This window comes from Caretta caretta, chromosome 19 (genome assembly GCF_965140235.1).
Source record: "Caretta caretta isolate rCarCar2 chromosome 19, rCarCar1.hap1, whole genome shotgun sequence".
NCBI lineage: Eukaryota > Metazoa > Chordata > Testudines > Cheloniidae > Caretta > Caretta caretta.
This window is the reverse complement of record NC_134224.1, coordinates 2900243-2922160: the sequence shown is the minus strand read 5'-3', so window position 1 is coordinate 2922160 and position 21918 is coordinate 2900243. Positions and strand designations below refer to the sequence as shown.

General features: G+C 62.8%; 1 protein-coding gene across 2 annotated transcripts in view; it reads left to right on the top strand.

Moving 5' to 3' along the window:
* Nucleotides 1-2009: 2009 nt before the first annotated feature.
* The window catches only part of MAP7D1 (MAP7 domain containing 1), a 38027-nt gene continuing 18118 nt past the window's right edge, over nt 2010-21918 (top strand). For both annotated transcript variants that reach the window (XM_048825708.2, XM_048825707.2), the window contains exon 1: nt 2010-2755. In XM_048825708.2, the coding sequence (XP_048681665.2) occupies nt 2701-2755 (55 nt within the window). In that variant the 5' untranslated portion in view covers nt 2010-2700. The remainder of the gene's footprint in view (nt 2756-21918) is intronic.

The window sequence follows — 21918 nt, the reverse complement described above, 5'->3', positions numbered from 1 at the left end:
CATCACATGGTAACAACTTCAGGCTGCTGCTGACCCGGTGTGTACTTGGGTCAGTGATGTTGGCTCCTTACCTCCTGTGATGATCCCCTGAGCCAGCTGTGTCCATCGGCCCCTCTTAGAGCTTTGTGGCCTCCACTCAGTGTGGGAAGCCACAATTGTGACTAGGTTGTGGTTGGAAGCAGGAGACCTAGCATGGACAAACGTCCAGCATCCAGTTGCTACCTGGAGCAGTCCCTTCCCCCTTTGGGGTGGACAGGATGATTATTGGTGCACTCGAGTTGTGGGTTTACTCCCTGCTCCCCTCACTGACCAGCCTGGTCACCTCAGCAGCATGTTGCACCTACCTTGACCTCTCTTCTCTGGGCCTTTGTGACAGCACCACAACTCGCCATGCATAAGCCCCGGTGGCCCCAGCAAGAAGCAGGCTCAGCTGGTAGCAAGACCCAACACCAGGGTGTGCTGCACAGGTAGGGGAGCCTTTGGGGAGACACAAACCTGAGCTCCCTGCTGCTAGCCACTGGGGGCTGCCTCAGAGGTGGCTGCATTGCAGTGGTGGGTGAAAGATACAGGCCCTGATCCCCATCACCCTTCTCAGGCCAAAGGATTTTGCCAGACAAAAGGGCTGAGTTTAGAACAGTGGGTGGCTGCGGAGCACCCTGGGCTCCTGGGGGAGGGAAGGCGCTGCATCAGTGAACGAGCACATTGAGGTGGGAAGGAAAGGTCCCATCTCCCTTCCCCTCATAGAAGGGAAAAGCGGGGTAAGGTCAGTGCTGTCAGAATAGGACCCTCAGTGAGTGGCTGGTTGCAGAACCGCCTGCAGGCTGGGGAAAGGGGAGCCGGGAGGGGAGAGGATTTGACAAGGGAGAGGCAAGGATTAAAATGGGGATGGTGACTCCTGGTTGGGAAACCAGTGTCTCTGCAGGATGATTCAAACTCCAGCCAATGCAACAAACTGGCCTGGCAGGTGCTGTGTGTCATGAGCCCCGGAGCCCTGCTGCAGCTGGTGACAGGGACAGTGGGACAGCCGGCAGCAGGCGGGCAGTAAAGACAGCCAGGGCAGGCGTGGAGGGGAATGCACAGACTAGGCAGGCAAACTACTTCACCCCAGGACTGAGGGACCCCCCTGCTCCCAGCATCCCTGGACCGGGTACCCCCAGGACTGGAGCCCCCCTCCCTGCTCCCAGCATCCCCCGGCCGGGTATTCCCAGGACTGGAGCCCCCCTCCCTGCTCCCAGCATCCCCCAGCCGGGTACCCCCGGGACTGCAGCCCCCCTCCCTGCTCCCAGCATCCCCCAGCCGGGTACCCCCGGGACTGCAGCCCCCCTCCCTGCTCCCAGCATCCCCCGGCCGGGTACCCCCAGGACTGGAGCCCCCCTCCCTGCTCCCAGCATCCCCCGGCCGGGTACCCCCAGGACGGGAGCCCCCCTCCCTGCTCCCAGCATCCCCCGGCCGGGTACCCCCAGGACTGGAGCCCCCCTCCCTGCTCCCAGCATCCCCCGGCCGGGTACCCCCAGGACTGGAGCCCCCCTCCCTGCTCCCAGCATCCCCCGGCCAGGTACCCCCGGGACAGGAGCCCCCCTCCCTGCTCCCAGCATCCCCCGGCCGGGTACCCCCAGGACTGGAGCCCCCCTCCCTGCTCCCAGCATCCCCCGGCCAGGTACCCCCGGGACAGGAGCCCCCCTCCCTGCTCCCAGCATCCCCCGGCCGGGTACCCCGAGGACGGGAGCCCCCCTCCCTGCTCCCAGCATCCCCCGGCTGGGTACCCCCAGGACGGGAGCCCCCCTCCCTGCTCCCAGCATCCCCCGGCCGGGTACCCCGAGGACGGGAGCCCCCCTCCCTGCTCCCAGCATCCCCCGGCCGGGTACCCCCAGGACGGGAGCCCCCCTCCCTGCTCCCAGCTGGCGCCCGGCTGCTCCTGCCCCTTCTTTCTTTCCTAAGTGAGTCACCAGCCGCGGCTCGCCAAAGAATCCAACTTTCCCTAGATAGTCTCAGCGCGCTGCTGGACACGACCAAGAGGCAGGGGGAAGCCTGAGCTGCCCGGGCCCCTCGGCTCTCCCCCGCCGGGCACCCAGCGCGCAGGCCGGGGCGCGCCGGCCCTCGGCGCAGGGCAGAGGATTCCTGGCCACCCCGCGTCCCAGAGCAGGCGTCCCCCGGTCTCCCGGCCTCTCCCGGGGCGAGGCAGAGACCCCCCTCCCGGCTGGGTGGGCAGGCATGGTAGGGGCCTCCCCCGGAGTCCGGGCAGGGACCGGGCTGGCGGCGGTACAATAGCGCCGGGGCTCGCTGCTGCCCCATCAGCTGCTGGCGGGGGGCGCGGGGTCCTTTGCCTGGGGGCGTCTCGGGCCCAGTCCTGCAGCCCCCCCCCCCAGCTCCCAGCCGGGCTGCACCCCCCGGGCCAGGGCTGGAGAGCCCCGGGGCCCCGCGTCCCTTTCACCGCCGGCGGCGGGGTCCTGCACCCCGGGGCGGCGCGTGGTGTTTCCGCGGGGGGCCCGGGAATGAGCCGGAGCTGATACCGCCCCCCCTCCCCCTGGAAGGGGCTGGGTTGGATCCGGGGCGGGATGAGCCTGCGGCGGAGCCAGGCGGAAAAGGGGCAGAGGAGTGACTGACTCGTCGCCGATCCCGCTGCTGTGTGGCTGGTTTTAAAACACCGGGGCGGGGGGGGGGGAACCACAACAGAGCGAGCAGCGCCCTCCCCGGCACGGCATGGAGAGGCGGCCGGCGGCGCGGGAGGCCGAGGCGATGCGGCACCGAGCCCAAGGTAAATAGCTGCGTGGGGCCCTTTGGGCAGCACTGGGGGGGTCATGAGATACTGTGTGCCCCTCCCCCCAATGGTTGGTCTCCAGCCTCCTCCCCGGGGGGGGGGGGTGTTTGCAGCCCGGCAGGCGAAAGCAGCATCAAGTCGGGGCCGGTCTCCGCGAAGCGCCAGGGCTCCCCCCCGCTCCATTGTGCGCCCCTCGCCAGGGAGCGGCGCGCCCCGGCCTCTCCTGCCGCCCGCACGCTCCTCTCCAGCGTGGGGCTCTGCGGTTAAATGCCCCCCCCCCGCCCCCTGCTGTCGGGACGTGCCAGGGGCTCTGCCCCCCCACCCCCCCAGAGCCCGAGCCCCACAGGGGGGCTGGGGAGGGGCCGCTCCCGGCCCTGCTGCCCGGCCTCCCCTGCCAGCGGCCGCGGCGCGGGGCTAGGGCTGGTCCCGGTCCCGGTCCCGGTCCCGCTCGCAGGGGAAGCTCGTGGCGGTGTCTGGGCGCCAGGCTGGAGATGGGGGAGTTCCCCGCCGGGGGGGGGGTCCCCCAGCCTGCCGCCTCCCTGAGCTCCAGGAGCCATGAGATCATCGGCTCTGAACTGGATTCCTCCCCAGCGCCGGGCCCAGGGACTCGGGCTGGGCTGGAGCATCGGGGTGGCTGGGAGGGTACTGGGCAAACGGCGGCTGGCCTTGGGTACAGTCCCTCGCCCAGGCTAGCGGGGCCGGACGGGGACCCCCAGCCGGGCTGCAGAGCTAACGGAGTGTGAAGAACCGGGGGCGGCCTTCCGGTCTCTGCGCCACGCTGGGGCTGGGCCCCGCTCCCCGCCGCCCAAACCTGCCTGTCCAGGGGCTTTCTATGCTGGGGGGCCACACGGCTGCGGGGAGAGGGGTGATCTTGGAGGGGGCTCTGGCCTGGCCAGGGGGGCGCTCAGACCCCTTCCCGGGAGGAGGGAGTTTGTGGGGGTAGAAACCCCTGAATTCAGTCCTAGGCGGGGGGGTTTCCAGGGGGCGGTTTGGAGTCTTCCCCAGCAGGAGCAGAGGGCTGCTGTCTTGGAGCCAGGTCCCAGAGATGTCCTAATTTAGGCTAGGCCCAGGAGCTCAGCCTCGCCCTGCAGTGTTTGCAGCCCAGACGTGACTGAACTGGGCTGGGGCACAGTCACAGGGCTCCGCAAATCAGGAGTGACTCCTGCAGTCTGGGCCCCCCAGCTGGTGTGGATGGGTGCCGCTCCCATTGGAATGAACAGGCCAGATCCACTGACCTCTGTGTGGAGCTGTGATTTACACCAGGAGAATTGGCATCTGAGTAGAAGATGGTGCCAGAGGGGACCTGATTCTGCGCTTGCCCATCCCAGCGTAAATCAGGAGTCACTCTGGGGACACAGACAAGTCTGAGTGGGGTGAGGGGAGAATTGTGCCCCCGGGGGTACGGGTCCCGCTGAACGACCAGCTCCTGTGGGCGTCCCAGTTTTGCAGAGCTCAGGGCAGTTTGGCAGGCCCCACGCTCTCCAGAGAGGTCTCCTCGCCACCCAGCTGGGCAGGCAGATAGACCCAGTTGAAATGGAGGGTCCAGGGGAAGGCAGTGCCCCCTCCCTGGAGTTTTAGGGAGCAGGAGGAAAGGAGCTAACATAGTCTCAGTAGGCCCACAGAGAGCCAAGCCTGCAGCCCTTAGGAGCTAATTAGATTCACTCAAGTGGCTGCAAGATAGAAGTTGCCCTTGACAAGACCTTTCCAGACAGCAGCAGCCTCTGTCGTGCAGTGCAGAGAGGACAGATCTTGGTGCTTCTGGATGTGTCTGGTCCCCCACTGAGCTGCAGGGGGTATTGGGGCTGCTGTGGGTGAGACCAGTGTTCCCCCAGGACCAGCCTGCTTATCCTCTCCCTTTGCCCTGGGGCATCACCGGCACGGGTCCCCAGCCCTGACGCATGGTAGGGGCAAGGACCAGGCCTGAGGAGGGGTGGCACTAACACGGGTCAACTGAATCTCTCCCCCAGGTCTCATCCTCTTGCATGCTGGCCCCCCTTCCTTCAGGAGCAGAGTTGGGGTGAAGGGGGCGTTAATTTTGTTCTCCCTCATCGCTAGGTTTCTTCCACCCTGCACAGGTGGCCCCTCCCCAATGCCAGCGGCTTCAGCCCCCTGGCACACAGGGTGCAGGGGGCACATCTGCTGGGTCATGAAATCCAGAACCAAAGCAGGCACCTGCAGGGAATTCTGTGCCCACCCTGCCCTGTCTGTCGCTGCTCTTCATACCCCTGCTGTGGCTGAGGGCAGAGCTGCACCAGCCCCAGTCAGAGCTTGGTTGGCATCCGTGTGATTAGCTGTTTGGTCTCTGCTGAGTGCCACAGTACCCATCTCTGCAGCTTTCCCAGGCCGTCCGCAGTGTCGGGCAACCTGGGTACAACACATCCGTCCTCTGACACTGCTCCGTCTTGCTGTGGAGATCTGGGAGCTCACTGTGTCCCTGAACTGTGTGACAGCAGCCCTGCTTATCCAGACCCTGGGATTGGCTGGAGACGTGGTTAAAACGCTGTCAGGTCTTGTCTACACCACAGGGCACAGTGGTGTGTTAGCTCATAACCGGGTCCCCCCAACATGGTTACCTGCGCAGCATGGCTGCCTCCTAGACCTAAGTGAGGAAGGCAGGAGGCTGGTGTTATGGGTGGGAAGGCAAAAGGCCTTTCATGGTGGCTGCGGGGTGGGAGGACATCGGGGGACAGATGCTGAGGATGCAACATCCATGTGTGGCTGCCTCCTGCTGCATTTCTGGGCAGGTTTATGGCATTCCCTGGTGCAGTGCTGCTGTACCCCGGCCAGGGGTTTGCTGTCTCCCTGGTGGGTCACAGGAGCAGCCAGGCCTGAATCTGCAGCTTTGCCCAACGCTGCTGAATTCTCTTGCTCCTGGGCAGCTGGAGGAGGGCAGCGGCTGGCTGGAGCTGAGTCTGCTGGAGCCAGGATTTGTTTTGGCTCCGAGTCTCTCCAAGGGACCCAGCCAAATGCTCTTTGGCCCTGTCTGTGTTGGTATCTCTGGGCGGAGGCAGGGCAGCCCTGTGACTAAGCATGGCTTTGTGGCAGGCCTGTCTTTCCACTGATGGAGGAAGAGGGAAGGCCCGGCTGCCCCCTCCCCCCTCCGTCCCCGATGCCCTGTTGCAGGAGTGGGAGGGACAGCTGCTGTGATTCATGGAGGCCTGAGTCTGCATGGGCCTGTGGTGGCTGTTCGGGGGAGGGGAGGACAGTGTTGGCAGCGGAAACAGAGGAATCAGGGCCCTTCAGAGCTCGCGGCTGCTGGTCGCAGGCAGGCGAACCGGCCCTAAATGCCGAGCTGCAGTCCTGGGGCCCTGCAGCCTTTGATAAATACTGTGTTTAACGAGAAAACTGCAGACGTATTGTCTGTGCCTGGCTCTCGGCTCCTCCGATAGGCCTGGCTTTCCGTTGTTTATAGCTGAGCAGAACAGTTCTGTCCCTCGTGGTGGTGATGTCCTGTGCCTGGCGGCGTGTGCATGTGCCTAAAATATCCAGGCTGCTCTGGCCGGGCAGTGGTGGCAAGTTGGCTGGGAATAGTGCCCTGCCGCCAGACACCCCAGGGATTTTAGTGTGTCCCACCAATATGTTCCGAAGCTAGTTTGTTATTAGTCTCCTAGCAGGAAGACAATGGGAATGGGGGGTGGTAGGGAGAGCCAGGTGCTAACCCTCTGGAAGATGTGATAACAGCTTTACAGCGTGCGGCATGCCACAGTCCTGGGGACAAGTTATCTCTTTAGCTTTTCAGAAGGATATTATCAAGTTGCGTTAGGCCTGACTTTGCAGAAGGGGTCTCTCTGAAAGCCTGGCACGAATAGCAACGAGTTTGTATTTCTGGGGGAAAGGGGTTAGTTTAAACATTTCCCCCTTTCTATTAATTTTGGTCAGTCCAAACTGCTTGGAGAGTGGAATCGCCCTGTCTCTGCCCATTGCTCCAGCTGCGTGAAACAGCCCTGAGCCCATGGGGACGAGGAAACATGGGGTGAAATCTGTCCCCAGCTCAACTCATTTTGCCACTGGCTTCAATGGGACTGGGATTTCACCTGCCCGAGGTGTTTACACTCCTTTGGGTGGTCTTGAGCTGGCTGTCGTGCAGGGGAGGGCCAGGCATCTTCCAATTGACCTGGACAGGGCTTGGCAGAGACCTGGACAGGGCTTGGCAGAGGAACAACGGGTGCAATGCGTCCCCTAGCAAGCCAACCAGGGTGCTGGTGGCACAGATCTAGGACTGGGCGAGGAAGGGCAGCTCTGTGGAGCCATCAGCAGGGAGACGATAGCTAAATGCAAGCAGCTGGGTGTGGCCAGACAAGGATAAGGGCAGAGCGGGCACAGGCCTGTGCCCGATGGTCTCTTTCCTCTTCCCACTGGCACTGGAGACCCCAAATACAGAGAACTTGGGTCACCAGCCAAAGCAGGGATTCTGGAGGAAGCCAGCTCAGGGAGAGGATGGAAGGTGGGGTGGGGTGGCCGAGGCCACCCTGATTGCTTTTCTGAGCGATGCAACATGCAGAACTGCAGTGTGACAGCCCTGGAGTGCATTGTCCAAAAGACTTAGTGCAGCTTTCACTCCAGAGAGCGCTCTGAGCAGCGCCGACTTGGGGTGGAGCTGCCCTGCACCAGAGCCCAGCGCTAGGGAAATGGCCGGCCTCATCGCTGGGAGAACAGCAGGCTCTGTGAGCTGGGTCCTGCTAGCGATCTAGGGCTCATGCTTCAGGGTTAATGCCAGTGGTCTCATTCGCAGAGGTGCTGTGCACCCCTGCTCCAGTTAGAGTCAATGCAAGTGGCAGATGCTCAGCACCTCTGCAAATTAGGTTGATAGGCCTGATTTCTGGAAGGAGCTGAGCTCCTACTTAGGGACTGGGACAAGGGCCAGGCTTTCAGAAGTGCCCAGCAGCAGCCAGGTGGCACTGATGGGCAGGTTTTCTCAAGAGCTGAGCACCTGACTCACCAAGGTCTGCTAGCAATTCGGCCCATGCTGTAAGCTGCTGCTGCTCAGGTCATCCTCGGGCACTTCCTATCGAGCTGGCCCGATTGGTGTCTGGTCGCAGAGCGTGCCCTGGGGGTCTAGCGCTGACTCAGGGCCGGTCCAGTGCAGATATAGCTGCATGGGAAATTCATGATTGGGAGGCATGGGGCTTGAAAGCAGCTCAGGTTCTCTGGCCGGTTTTCCTTTGTTTATTTTAAATGAACTGTAAACAACCTGAGGCTCCATCCCAGCACTGCCCTGAGATCCTGCCTCCCTGAGTTCCCCTGTCACTCCTCACTCCACATCCTGGACGCTGCCCTGCCGCATGGCTGCTCTGCCTTGCCCCTGCGCAGTGCTTTGGGGCAGAGGACGCTGGGGGCCGGGGGTCACTACTGCAGTGAAGTATTATCAGCTCCTGCACCACGAGCAGGCCTCCCTTGCTCCTCGAGGATTGCTCCGGCGCTCCACAAGCTATGGGGATGCAGCAGGTTATCCATGTGGGGGACAAGGGAGGCCGCATCACGGATCAGATTAGCGTTAGGAAGGTCTTTGGGGCAGTGTCAGTCTCTCCTCTAAGCTTGGTGACAGCTCAGCAGGCCTCTGTGAGCTGGGTAGAACAGCCCTCGCAGATCCCCCAAATAAGGAGCAAGCGGAAATGCGATGGGCACCCTGGGAAGCAGAGAGCCCCTTAAAATGCAGGCTGACCTAGAGAGGGCATCTGGACAACCCCCTGCCAGAGTCTGGGGAGAGTTGGGAAGCTTCAGGCTTTGGTTCCAGTCTGTTTTGCTTTTGGGTTCTCCCGCTCTGACCCGTGGGCTACGGGCTGTGGGCCCTGATGACTCTGGTGCAAACAGTGCAGGGGAAGGGTTAACCCCCTGGCCCCAGCTCTGGTTTCACTGGGAGGATGAATGAATGCTGGGGAAGGTACTGGTGGCGCAGTCTGTGAATATTCATAAACCCAGCGGCAGCTTCCCTGCCAGCCCCTGGGCCTGAGCCTGCTACACCCCCCTTCAGACCCCAGGGCAGCTGGGAGCCAGACCCGAACGGGAGCAGCCCGGTTTCATTTCGGAGTTCTGGAAGACAGTCTTGGGGAGCGTTGGCTTCCCCTGGGCACCGAGCCCAGGTGCTGTGGGACCTGGCTGCCAGCTGAAGGGGGAGGGTCGCAGTCTCTGTGTCATGAGTGCCCCTTTGTGTGGCATCTGTCTGTGCTGGGCTGGCACGGAAGGGCAGAGGTTCCGTTCAGCTCTTTGCCCTCAGACTTGTCGTGGGTGCTCTCTGGGTCGGCCATGGCATCCTGCTGTAGGGCAAGCAGACCTGCAGCTCTGCGCTGTTGTGGGGTGGGCGTGCGAGCGGCACTGTGAGCAGAGGAGCAGATGTACCTGCCAGGAGCTGCGCCAGGCGCGGGCTGCTTAGTTACGCTCTCAGATGCTGTCATCCAGGTGTGACGGATACAGTTGTTCATGCTAATCCCCCGGAAGCTGCGTGTGTGTGAGCAATTGGGCGTGTGGCTTTGCAGCATGTTTGAGACACGCTCCACTGTTCCTGATCATCCCGTGGGAGGGCAGGAAGGCTGCAGAATGGGGACCGGGGGCTTCCCCTCTAGGGGTGCTGGCTCTGATCCTGCCCCAGGGCAGGGGCTGGCTGACTCAGAGGCAGGGAATGGGATGGGGGCTTTTCCCCTCTAGGGTGCTGGTTCCAATCTGGTGTCGGGTTAGTAGTGACCAGCAGTTGTTCCCACCTGATGACGTTCTCACCTGATGAGGGTTCGGCCTGTGTAATGTGATCCAGGTTTCTGTGGGCGCCCTCGGGCAATGGACCCTAGTTGGTCGTTGCAGTGAGGAGGCCAAGGACTGAATGAGCCATGGAGATTGCACCATCCCTTACCTGCTAGAGGGCTTTCTTTGAGTCATTAAGACACATTGGCCTGAGTGGGGGTAGAGGAGGTGGCCCCCGGATGGGGAGGGGACCCCCCTCCCAGGGCAGGCAGCGGGGTGCCCTTCTCGAGCCCCGCGTGCTCCGCAATGATGGAAGAGCCCAGGTCTGTCTGCCAGGGCCTGGGCTATGGGGCAGAGGGGCAGCGGCTGGATTCAGAGGCACTTGCCATGCCCTGGTGTGCTGAGCTGGGGTAGGAGTTGGCCCTCTGCGAGCTGTGTGAGTGGTTTGGGCAGAAGCAACTGTGCTCACCCGGGAGTGAGCGACACACCGATGGCCTCATGCCCGAGGCGGCCCAGTTACTTGGCCTCCGCCCAGTGCAGCAGAATCCCTCTGTTCAAGGGACAGTGGCTCTGTGGCGCCCAGCGCGGTGACTGCGTCGGTCCCCGGGTCTTGGCGTTGGGCTTCTTTGTTTTATCCCCCCAAACAAATTCTTCCTCAAACAGCCAAACCCTGCAGCCTGTTGTTCGCGAGCAACAAGAACCCTGCAGTGACGAGCCAGCCGCAGCCGCTTGCGCATCTTCCAGTGACCAGCTGCACTGACCCGAGCATTCAGCTGAATTCCCTATTGGCTCCTCTTTGTGCCACACTCCCAGGCCCTTGGCAGCAGTATCCGGCATGGCAGGATTCAGCTGGAAATAAGCGTTGACAGCCGATGGGAGACCTCTCTATCCACCCCCCATGGCAGCCTGCTCTGGGGTGGGGATCCCTCTGTGCCGCTGTCTGGCCCTGGGTGGGGAGCTGCCAAAGCCCACGTCCGGCTGGCTGTGGACTGCACGCTGCCCAGATGGGCTCTGGAAAGCCGCGTTTTAACTTCCTTTGCTTGGCTCAATGCTGGGCTGCCCACCTGCTGCCCTGTAACTGGGAACCTGCTGGCGCCGTCCCATCCCAGCTGTGCACATGCAGAGACTTGACACCCCGCCCCGATGACTGTGAGAGGCTCCCCGTGAGCGGTTGATGAGCTGAGCACGGTTAGGGGTTGCAGCGCGGAGAGCTGAGTCAGCACCAGATTGCCCAAGAAAGACCCTCCCAGGAAAGCTGTGCCATCAGCCCATGCCCGTGTGTGTGTGCGCAGCCCAGGGGATATCGTCTGTCCTGTGTTGTTGCTTGGGAGACCGCAGGTACCCACACGATGCCTGCTTTTGCACTCGTGTCCCCAGGGCGCCGCTGGGTCAGCGCTGCACGAGCAGCCAAGGGGGCTCACAGAGCTGAGAGCAGCCCTCTGAGATGGAGACTGGGGACCCACGCATGCTTGGGAGTTAGCTCCACTTCGGTTTGGCTCAGCCTCGGCCCCGCCTGACTCTGGGCTGCCGCAGCATCCAGCGGAGACTCCTGGCTCTTCTCTTCCCTGCTCTGGCAGTGCCGTAGGCCGGGCTTTCCACAGGCTCGTGACTGGCTGCTGGGGTTGGCCAGGCAGTGCCAAGACCGGAGATAGCTATTCATCTGCACTCCGGCAGCACCCAGGAGCGGCACCCATGGAGCAGGATCTCGCTGCACTCGGTGTGATACAGAGACAACAAAGCCCCAAGGCGCCTCCAGTCTCGGAGGTGGGCACCGGCAGAGCTGGGAGCACCAGGAACCAAGGAGGCAGCGTTGGCCCACGTGAGAGGCAGTGGGCTCAGTGGCGTGGGCAGTGGGGTGTGGGCTGGGCTCTGCGCTGCGGCTCTGGAGGGAGCCAAGGCCGAAGCTGGTGTCCTGGTGTCTCTCCCCCTCCCAAGTGCAGAGGGAGGCAGGGGCTGCGACTGGGCTGCCCTCTCTTCGGGATCAGCCTTGCTCGGGGACGAAGGGAAGCAGGCCGGTGAGATGCAGCTCCTGGCTCATTGCCAGGCCTGGCGTCACCGCTGTGCCCCGCCCTTCAGGGGCTAGGTAAGGGCGTTAGCTCAGAGCTTCGCCGGGCCCAGGCGTGTGTGAAACCTGGATCTTCCCCTGCATAAGCTGCTGACGCTAGAAGGGACGCTGGTGCAAAGCGGGGCCGGGTGAGGGCACAGGGACCCCAGCCTGGCATGCTGCAGCCTGCTAGTGACGTCAGCCCAAAGGCCTGGGAAGGGGCAGGGCCCCGGGACTGTGATGACGGGGGATGCTCTGATCCTCTGTGTGTCTGGCAGCTCCCAGCAGGGCCCTGGGAAAGTGCCTCTTCCTACAGAGCCAAGCGCCTCTGTCCCCTCCAGCAGAGGCCCTGCCGGGGCAGAGCACTTATCCCAGCAGCCAGGCCAGGGGTGCCGCGCCCCTCCGTCCTCAGGAGGGATTCAAGGCCCCTCCTCGAGCCCCAGGACAGCCCGGCCCTGAGGGGTCCCAGTGAGCATCCAGTCTGTTAGCAGTGTGCTTCCCAGCCTCTCGGAGCAGCTGCCCCATGTCACCAGGCTAAGCCCCAGTGTCCTGCGCAGCTGCGCATGTTCGTGCCTGCCACGGGGCCCAGAGCGAGGCGGTATGGAGAGCGCAGGCAGCCAAGGAGGGCCTGAACATTGCTTAGCCCTGGGGCCTGTGCCCAGCTCCATCTCTCTGGCGGGGGCCCTGCAGGAGGGCACCCCAGCCAGCGCCCATCAGACGCCTGGGGCAACGCGAGCACGCGGACCTGTGGCACGTGCCCGGAGACAGCAAAGTGTCCCTCCGGTTGGCTTGTTGCAATGGTTTCTCGCCTAGTGTAGACAGGGCGTTGCCAGCAGAGATGCCCCCAGTGCTTGTGTGCCGTGGTGATGGCAGGATTTTGAGCTGGCTGCAGGGTTGTGTGTGTCCTGCCTGACTCCAATGGCTTTGACACTTTTCCTGTACTGAGCATCCCTCCTGCTGCCCCCCCCACCCCCGACACCACCGAGACAGGAGCGAGCAGGCCCTGCCATTCAGCGACCTCGCCCCCCTGCACGCCAGCCATGGGAGCTGGGGGCACTCTGGGCCCAAGGGCTCGCCACAGCAAGCGAGGAGTTGCCTGGCGTGCCCTGGAATCACCAGTCTGCACCAGGCGAATGGGAAACACCTGTGTGGGGATTCGGCGGGGGGGAGCCTGGCTCTGTGCATGCGTGGGGGGAGTTCATCCCCTCTGGAATTCCCTCCCCGCTCGCAGGACACCCACCCTGACCGCTGTCCTGGCAGACAAACAGCATCGGGTTTCGGGGCAGCTGCTGGGATGAGACAGCGACAGCTGGCGACAGAAGCGCTGCCCCAGCCGAAGAAATTGTGGCCTCTCTGGTCACCTAGCCACGGGCTGCAGGAAGGATCTTGGCCTGGCCGGTGAACTGGCCTAGATGGGCCCTGGAGGCTCGGGCCGGCAGCCCCAGCTCCGTAGTACTGCCCCAGTAAGGGGGTGGTGTTCCCTGCCTGCCTGGTGCTAACTGGATGTGCGTTAGCCTTGCTGACTCCATGCCCAGGGAGAGGAGCTCTCTGCAGCGTCCAGGATCCAGACCTGCAGCCTGCAGCCGTTGGGGGCCAGGAACCCGCCTCCAGGCCTGTTTCTCTGGCATCATGTTCTCGGTGAGCTCTTCCAAGAGGTTGAGCTGCAAGTGAGGGAACCGGGGGTCCCTAATGGCCGCCAGCAGCCTGGTCCCCATCCTACATCTTATCTCACACACCGCTGATACTGCAGCATGACATGGCCGCATGCAGCCCTGGTGCATTGGGATCCACGCTGGCTGCGAGGGGAGTGTGCCCCGACTGCGTCCCCCAGCCTGCTTCCCGAAGCACCGGCTGGGCTTTCCTAGGAGGGTTCCCATCTGCCCACTGGCCAAGCCTGACCCTGCCGAGCCCACTAATTCTGCAGCCCACGGCGGTTCGGCTGCAGGTCCGAGAGGCCTGAAGGGAAATCGTGTGCAGGGGGATCCAGACGGGGGTCAGGGCCCGCAGCGGGACCCTGATTGCTCTTGGCGTTGGGCAGGGTCGCCCATCCCCCGGCCTGGCCTTGGGCACGTTTGGGGATCTGGGAAAGTATTGCCATCTGTTCTGAGGCGTCATCCTGGGCTTGAAGCTTTCGCTCATCTGGTGGCTGCAGGTCCCGGGTGGGGCGGGACATGGCTGCCTCTCAGAGAGTCTTTGTCTGGCTTGGCCATGGAGGGCCGTCTGGGTGTGGGTGCCCAGGGAGCTGTGACCCTGGCCCGTAGATGGCCAGAGTCTCCTCGCCGGATCTGGCTCCATGTGCAGCCAAACCTGCCAGCAGCTCTGCCCTGGGGCGGCAGAGAAGGGGTGCAGTGTGTGTGGGGGGGAAATGGGACAGGACAGATTTGCGAAGGGGCTGTCTCTGGCTCATGCCAAGCCCCCTTGGGCTCCCTCCCTGGCCTGCGTGCACTAGGCCAGTGCTGGGGTGGCTGGTTCAGTGCTAGGTCCGAGGCGGGCAGAGCGGAGGCCGGATCCCTGGAGGTGGCACCCCGGGAGGGCTTGGGGCATTAGGACAGGGCAGACCGGAGCTGCCGCTTCTGGTGGAAATGCACATGCATGTCTAACCCGTTGGAGCAGCCAAGCTGGTCTGTGCCATGTGCAGGACCCGCCGGCATTGCAACATAGCAGCTCGCTGACCCCTCCTGTGCAGGACATTGCCAGCCCCAGGATGGGGGACCCCGCTAGTCCCCCTCCTGCCTGCCCCCCAGTACCGGGGGCATTGCTGTGCAGTGACAGGGGGCACAGGGACTGCGGGCAGAGCTGGTTCCGTTGATTGCAGGGTTGCACTGGGCAGAGTCCAGTCTTACCACGCAGCCGGGCGGAGCTGGTCCAGCCCAGACAGCCAAGAACCCATGAGGCTGCCACCTCCAGCTTCTGGGCTGCAGCTCTCCCTCCTCCCGTTGTCTCCCCAGCCCTGGCAGTGACCGGGAGCTGGGCTCGCCTGCCAGGATGCCTCCCTGCAGGAGCTGCAAGGCAGGGTGCAGAATGTGCTGGGGGGGGCCTGCACGATGTGGTAGGGGACACTGGGGGTGGGGTGCCCATCACTGGTGGTTTTTCCACGTTCTCCCCTGGAATAAGCCCTTCCAGCTGTGGGCTGGGCTGCTACTGGGAAGCGATGCCATTGCCTCCCAGTGCCAGGGCTGCTCTCGAAGGCCCTGGGTGAGCAGGCCTCTGCCGGTGGCACGGGGTGTCTCTGGGATCCCCAGGGACGCTCTCCCTAGGCAGCCCCTGCGCTAGAGCAAATGGCCCCTTGCCAGCCGCATGCTGGATCTCTGCTTAGAAATACCAACCGGCAGCTTGCTGCCTTTGTGGCCAAAGTGCTGAGACGGCAGCGGGGATGTCCTGGCCTGCCAGCCCCTGGCCCTGTGGCTGCTCCGTGGTGCCATCAGGAGCCAGCCAGGGCTGGCCCTTGTGCGTTTGTTTTTCTCCCCTGTCCTGACTGTGGCAGGAGTGGTGCCAAGGCCCTTTATGCAGCTCATGTCTCTGTGGCCCTGTCCAGCCCCAGGTTGCAGAGTGCTTTGCAAACATTACCCAACCCTCGGCTCTCGGGGCGCATTACGTCACCCTGCTGGGGAGGGGCCAGCTCTGCGGCCACATCTCACCTCCCGTGCAGCTTGGCACGCGCTGACTGCCCTAGGGCTGCCTGCACTTCAGCCTCCCCACTGCTGGTGCAGGGGGCACGTCCCAGCCGGGAGGTTTCCATACATAGACTGATCTGAGAGCAGTGGCTGGGCCTCCTAATAGTCCCGTGTGTTCTATAGATAGGGAAACTGAGGCATGCAGAGTCTGGAATAGAACTCAGGAGTCCTAGCTCTCTCACCCCTCCACCCCCTTCTCCAAACACCACTCTCCTCCCAGAGCTGAGAACACAGAACCCAGGAGTCCTGGCTCCCAGGGCTCTGCTCTAAGCTCTAGATAGTGCTGGATCAGACCGTTATTTACAAACCATGACGTCAGGGTCTGTTCAGTCTGGAGTGCAAGGTCTGAACCCCCCAAGAGGCCCCACACTGCTGTGATAGGCAGGGCTGTGGCCCTGGAGCTGAGGGGGGGGCCTCACTTCCCCGGGCAAAGCGACGACTCGCCATGCGCGTGCCCCTGTGCATGTGTGTGTCTGAACGGGCTGGCTGCACCCTGCAGCTCTGGCAGGCATTCCCCACGCGAACGCTCAGCAATCATGGCAGCGTCGCCCTTCCCTGCCACCAGCGGCTTGCGGGTCCCGTTGGGGTCTCCTGGCCGGAGCTGCTGCTCCCACGGTCTCTCGGCGGAGTTTGGGGCTGATGGCTCCCTGAAGAGACACAGCCAGCGCCAAGGGAGCAGAACGCAGCCCCTCTCCCCCAAACGGAGCAGGGCGCCAGCTCCGCGTGCAGCAGCCGAATGATGCCCCCAGTTGGCTCCCACAGCCAGACTGTGCCAGCCCCCGACATGCTCCTTGGGGCTTGGAGCCTGTGTGACGAAGCAGGACTGTTCTCAATGTTTCCTCTGAATATTGTGGGGGTGCCTCATTTCCCCCAGGCAGTTCTTAAGTCTCTAGGTGGTGGGATAAGGGTGTGTGATGGTTGCAGAGCCCTAGAGGGCATGTGTGTGCAGGAGTCTGGACACAGAGAATGGCCGACACCCTGTTTCCTGGCAACGGATGGCCTGGGCCCTTCCCCCCTGCAAGGTGAGAGCTAAAGGGTTGGAGAACAAAGGAATCAGGTGACCACCTGGCCCGGGGAAAGGAACAAAGCCCAGAGGAGGAGGGGCTGGGGGGAGTTTCATTTTGGGGCTGGCTGGGGACATGGAGTGAAGGGCAGACATGGTTTTCTGGCTCACTGCCCCCCCAAAATGGACCCGGCTGAGGGGTCCTGTTCTCTGCACCTACAAGCTCTGTGTTAGACCATGTTCCTGTCGTCTAATAAACCTTCTGTTTTACTGGCTGGCTGAGAGTCACGTCTGACTGCGAAGTCGGGGGGCAGGACCCTCTGGCTTCCCCAGGACCCCGCCTGGGCGGACTCGCTGTGGGAGGCACATGGAGGGTCAGAGGATGCTGAAGGCTCCGAGGTCAGACCCAGGAAGGTGGAAGCTGTGTGAGCTGTGTCCCCTGAAGACAGGCTGCTCCCAGAAAGGAGACTTCCCCAGAGTCCTGACTGGCTTCGTAGGGAGCAGTTCCAGAGCATCGCCCAGGGACTCGGTGACAGCCTGTTCCTGGGGCGGGCTCGGGGTGGGGACAGTGTTGGGCTGCAGGCAGAGCTGCTCTCAGGCCTTTGAGCCCCCAGTGCCTGGTTTCTGCTGGCCTGATCCCCTTCCCATCTGCGGCATGGTCAGCGGGATTCATGGGATCCCAGCTCAGATGTGGTGTGTTCAGGGGCTGGGTCTCCACGGCTGTGCTGGGAACACGGAGCCACAGCTGACTGGGTGACCCACAAGCTTAGGAAAGACTCTCCCCGGGCAGGTGCCCTCGTGTAGACAGGGCTCCGGCAGCCCTTCCCACCAAGGATGCTGGTAGCAGGGCCTGGCCGGAGGCGGGGGTCTGGGTCACGCTGTGTATTAAGGTCACATTTATAAAGGATTAATAGACGCTAATCAGTTGTCACCTGCTTGCTTATAACTGGCACTTCCTGCCGAGGGGCTTTGAACTGTTCCCATGCGAGCTTCCAACGTCCGCGGCCACTCATCCATACTGGCCCCGTAACCCAGGCTGAGGCCAGGAGACGCCATGGGGCAGCGGCGTCTCCATGCACCCTGCTGGTGCTCTGTGAGTGTGCAAGGATGGCACAGCTGCACTGCACATCCAGCGTGCCCACACCGCATTGCACATGTGCCCCTCCCGCTGCGCCCATTGGCCAGGGGATCTCCGCAGGGGGCCAAAGAAGGGCTGGGTCCTGGCTGGGCCTTTGGATGCAGGCGAGCGAGGTCAGGAAAAGAGGAAATGTGCCAAGGATGAGATTGGACTGCCCAGGAGTGACCTCCCCCTGCCGGGGAGCTGGGCGTCTCTCCTGCCCCTCCCTGGCGGCTGCTGCAGCAGTTACTTAGCTGGCCCAGTGCTTCCCAGGCTGCTCCCTGCTTGTTTTAGTCTAGGCGATTATTCAGTGGCTTTGCAACAGCCTGGCCAGGGAATCGGCTGCTTTCCGAGGCCCAGGCTGGCTGAGTCACTGCTGCTGAGCTAGGGCTGCACTGATGGGCACACGGGTTCTCCTGGTCAGTCTTTGTGTGAGCGTGAGTCCCTCGAACCTGGCAGGCCTGTGTCTGAATGGGGAGTTTTCCGTCCATGGTGTTACGAAGGCAGACTCCTATGGATGGACTGACACGTGCCTGTGCGCCCGCTTCTCCCCCATCGGGCACACGCCCTTCCCAAGACTTCTCCAAACACGCTGTGTTAGTTTCCACCCTCTCCTGGTTCTGACCCAACCTCAGCCCCGCTCCTGGGGCTGGCGAATGGGCTGGAAGTGGCATTCGTCCCTCTGGTGCGTGCCCGGCGCGTGTCGCCCTTGCAGCGTGCTCTGGCTTTTCTCTCGTGCTGCTCCGTGAATGGGCAGGAGCAGCTGAGCGCTCGGTTCTCTGAGCAGGGGCATGGAGGGAATCAGTGCAGTAAATCTCGTGAGCTATGAAAGCATGGGCTGGGATCCCACTGCCGGCGCAGCCATCCCGGCTCCCAAACCCCTCCATAGCCGAGCCAGGCTGCTCAGGCAGGGCCCTCGCAGTTAGAGGTTAGAGGAGCAATCGGTGCGGGCAGCCCCCGACCGGGACATTGGGGTTAGAACGTGTCACATTTAAACCTAACGGATGGAGAGCGGTGATTATGGCTCTGAGCAGCGGCTGGCGAACACAGTGCAGCAGAAGGCGGCGGGAGGGGGGTGGCCCTGGCCTTGGCATCACAATTTGGGAGCTGGGTCCATGGGGCTGGATGCCCTGTTGAGCTCACACTCGGTGCTGGATTCTCTGGAGGTTCTGGCTGTTGGTGTCCCAGTTGGGAGCTGCTGGGCATGAGAATTCAGCCTTGTTTCCAAGCCTGACTGCGAGCAGAGCTCTCCAGGAACCCAGCCCCGAGGACCGGTGCTGAGCTCTGTGAGAATCTGGCCCAACTGGGCCAAAGCTGTCCTGGTGCGACTGCACGGGGGCTGTGAGTCCTGGAGCCGAGCTGCCCGGCTCACGCTGCCTGTGCGGCCCCGGTGATGCCAGTGCTGACACCCGCTGCCTTGTAAACAAAACGCCCCTTTGATCTGGCATGTAACGTGCCCGCGCCGCAGCAGACTGATGGGTGGGAGCAGCCTGGCAGGAGAGGTGCATGCATGAGCAATTCCTCGCAGAGGTGGGGGACGCTGTGTCTGTGGGCGCAGGGACCAGGGCCAGCTCCTGCCACTGGGGAAATGGGTTTCTGTGTGTCAGGGACTTACCTGTTTGGGGAGGGCTCTTTGGGTGTGTTGGAGGCAATGCCAGCGAGACAGAGCAAATCAGGGTTAGGGCCAACTCCCTACCTCCCTTCCCCCCCACCTCTGCCGGTGCCCCTCAGTCCCGACCCACAGCCCCTGCTGCTGTCCCAGCCCTAGGCCGCCCATGGCTCTGCCAGTGCCCCTCTGCCTGGCACACAGAGGCAGCTGTTCATGCCCAGCTGCACGCTGACTTTTTGACCACAGTGAAGGCCCTTTGTGGGTTCGATCGTGTCCTGTGCTGGTGCAGCCAGTGCCCCTCCATGTCCGTCTGTCCGTCCGTCTGTCTCCTCCTCGCTGCGGGTGAGGCCAGTGCTGGCAGTTTTGCCCCAGCTGAGTTCTGAATTGAGGAGCTCAGAGGTGTGATCCCACTCGGGGAAGCGAGGGCGCCGCGCTTGGGAGAGGGGGTCACAGGGATCGACTGGTGCCCAGGTGTATGGAGCAGGCACGAGCCACCCTAGCCACAGAGCAGAGCATGGACGGGTTAGCTCTTGGTCCTCGTTAGGGGTGGGAGTGTGGGGAAGGGACCAGCCATGGTCAGGCCCCTTCCCTGGAGGGTTCTGGGCCCTTCGCCATCCCAGGAGTGGCCAGGGCTCTGGGAGAGCAGTGCCATCACACTCTCCCCAGCCTGGACCGTGGCGGTGTCCCACCAGGGACCCCACGGCACTGCAGGCCCCCCTGCATCTGCGGTGGGATCCTGGCCCCTCCCAAACTGCCCAGGGGCTGCCCTCTCCTGGGCTAGCGCTGATGGGGCCTTGGTGCAGCCACCGGCCATGTTGCTGCCATGCCGCCATGGCACCAGTGTGGGGAGAGCGCCCACGTGGTCCAGCCCGGTGATTGGCATCTGGTGGGCCTGTTCCCCCAGGGCCCTATGGCTGGGGGCACTTTTCCCATTGGCCGTGCCGCCTTATGATGCGTCTGTGACCCCTTGGCGTAATGGGGGCAGCCTGGGCCCAGTGGGCAGGCTGAGGCGACGGCTTGTCTGTGGGGACAGGCATTGGCTTAGCTGCCCGTGCCCTTCCTATGTGTGTGTCCATCCGTCGGACTCCTCTGTGGACGCTCCATAGTGACACACTAATGCAACACATTGTAAGGAGAGTCATCACTTTAGATAAGCTATTACCAACAGGAGAGTGGGTTTGTGTGTGTGTTGGGGGGGGGGGGGTGGGGAGAAAACCTGGATTTGTGCTGGAAATGGCTCACCTTGATTATCATACACATTGTAAGGAGAAAAGGAGGACTTGTGGCACCTTAGAGACTAACCAATTTATTTGAGCATGAGGTTTCGTGAGCTACAGCTCACTTCATCGGATGCATACCGTGGAAACTGCAGCAGACTTGATATACACACAGAGAATATGAAACAATACCTCCTCCCACCCCACTGTCCTGCTGGTAATAGCTTATCTAAAGTGATCATCAGGTTGGGCCATTTCCAGCACGATCACTTTACATAAGCTATTACCAGTAGGAGAGTGGGGTGGGGAGAGAGAAAACCTTTTGTAGTGATAATCACCCATTTTTTCATGGTTTGTGTGTATAAAAACGTCTTCTGTACTTTCCACAGTATGCATCCGATGAAGTGAGCTGTAGCTCACGAAAGCACATGCTCGGATAAATTGGTTAGTCGCTAAGGTGCCACAAGTACTCCTTTTCTTTTTACTAATGCAACAGCCCCCGATCCAGGCCCTTCTCCGTCCCCACTTGCTGGCATTGCGAATCCCTGCCTGGCTCCTGTGATGGACACGGGCAGCCCCGACGCCAGGGCTGGGATAAACCGCTCCCAAGGGGACGCGCTCTCCAACCCGCACGCAGGCCCCACTGCAGCCCGAGGGGGCCGATGCCTCTCGTCAGCGGGCAGGGACCTGGGTGCTGCCAGCGAAGGGGCAAGTGTCCTGAGCCCCAGGTAGCAAACAAGTCATGGCACCTTCACTCCGGGTGACCTTTTGGTACCACGCTCCCAAAGGAACGTCAGTGCCCCTCGATCCTGAACTGCCGCCCCCACTAGCCTGTATCTGAACCGGCGGTGAGCTTGCCAGCTCTGCCGGACGGCCCGCACGGCTCTATGACGGTGGGTGTGGGGTGCCCTCCCAACGCGCCCTCCTGTAGCCATGGGCAGGAGCCTGCCCCGCTCTCTGCTGACTCCCACCAACCCAGCTGTGTGTGTGTGTGTGTGTGTTCCCCTGCTTTGTCTCGCTCCTGCTGGGCTGGGAGGGTCCTACCCGTCTGTCGCTTCCTGTGGGAGCGGGTGGGGTGCGGGAGGCGCTGGGTGGCCCTGTACGGGGGAGGCTGCCTTTGGTTGCTGGAGATGCCTCGGCCTCACATGGACATTCTTGCAGCATTAGTCAATTGTTGTGTGCAGAGCACTTGCCGCAGGCTCTGTCTCGGCTGCTGGGACCAGAGCTGGGCTGGAGCGATGACGTGGTGGGAGCTGGGAGGGCACTGTCCTGGGCTGGGAAAGGCAGCTCCCACTCCAGCACTGGGAAGGGATGGGGTGCTGTACCCACAGCCAGCCGGGGGGGTCCTGCCTCCTGCCGTGCAGTCTGTCCAGCCCCAGGCCCTCCCCTTCCCCAGCCCGGGAACCCTTCCCTTGTGAGTGGTGCTGTTTTGGGGCAGGCTTAGCTCTGAGCCAAGGATCCAGGACCCTCGGCCCCCACCTGGGAGTAGGGCAGGCAGCTGCTCCCACAGGAAACAGGGTGGCTTTGTGCCCTGCTGGCTGATGGCCGGTGCCGGGCAGTGCCAGGCCCTGGCCGATGGGCGCTCTATGCATTGTGTGAGCTGGCCAGAGGGACGCGATGTGCCTGGCACCTGTAGCATGGGGCTGTGTGACTGTGGGGGTTGTGGGGCGCGTGGGCAACTGCTAACTGCCGTGGGGCCCTGCCCTCCATGGGAGGCACGGCTGTGTTCGGAAGGGGGCAAGGCAGGGCCTGTGGGATCTGGGCCCAGCAGTGCCCAGAAATGCGCCCTGGGCAAGCCACCCGCCAGGGCGGTTCCAAGCCCAG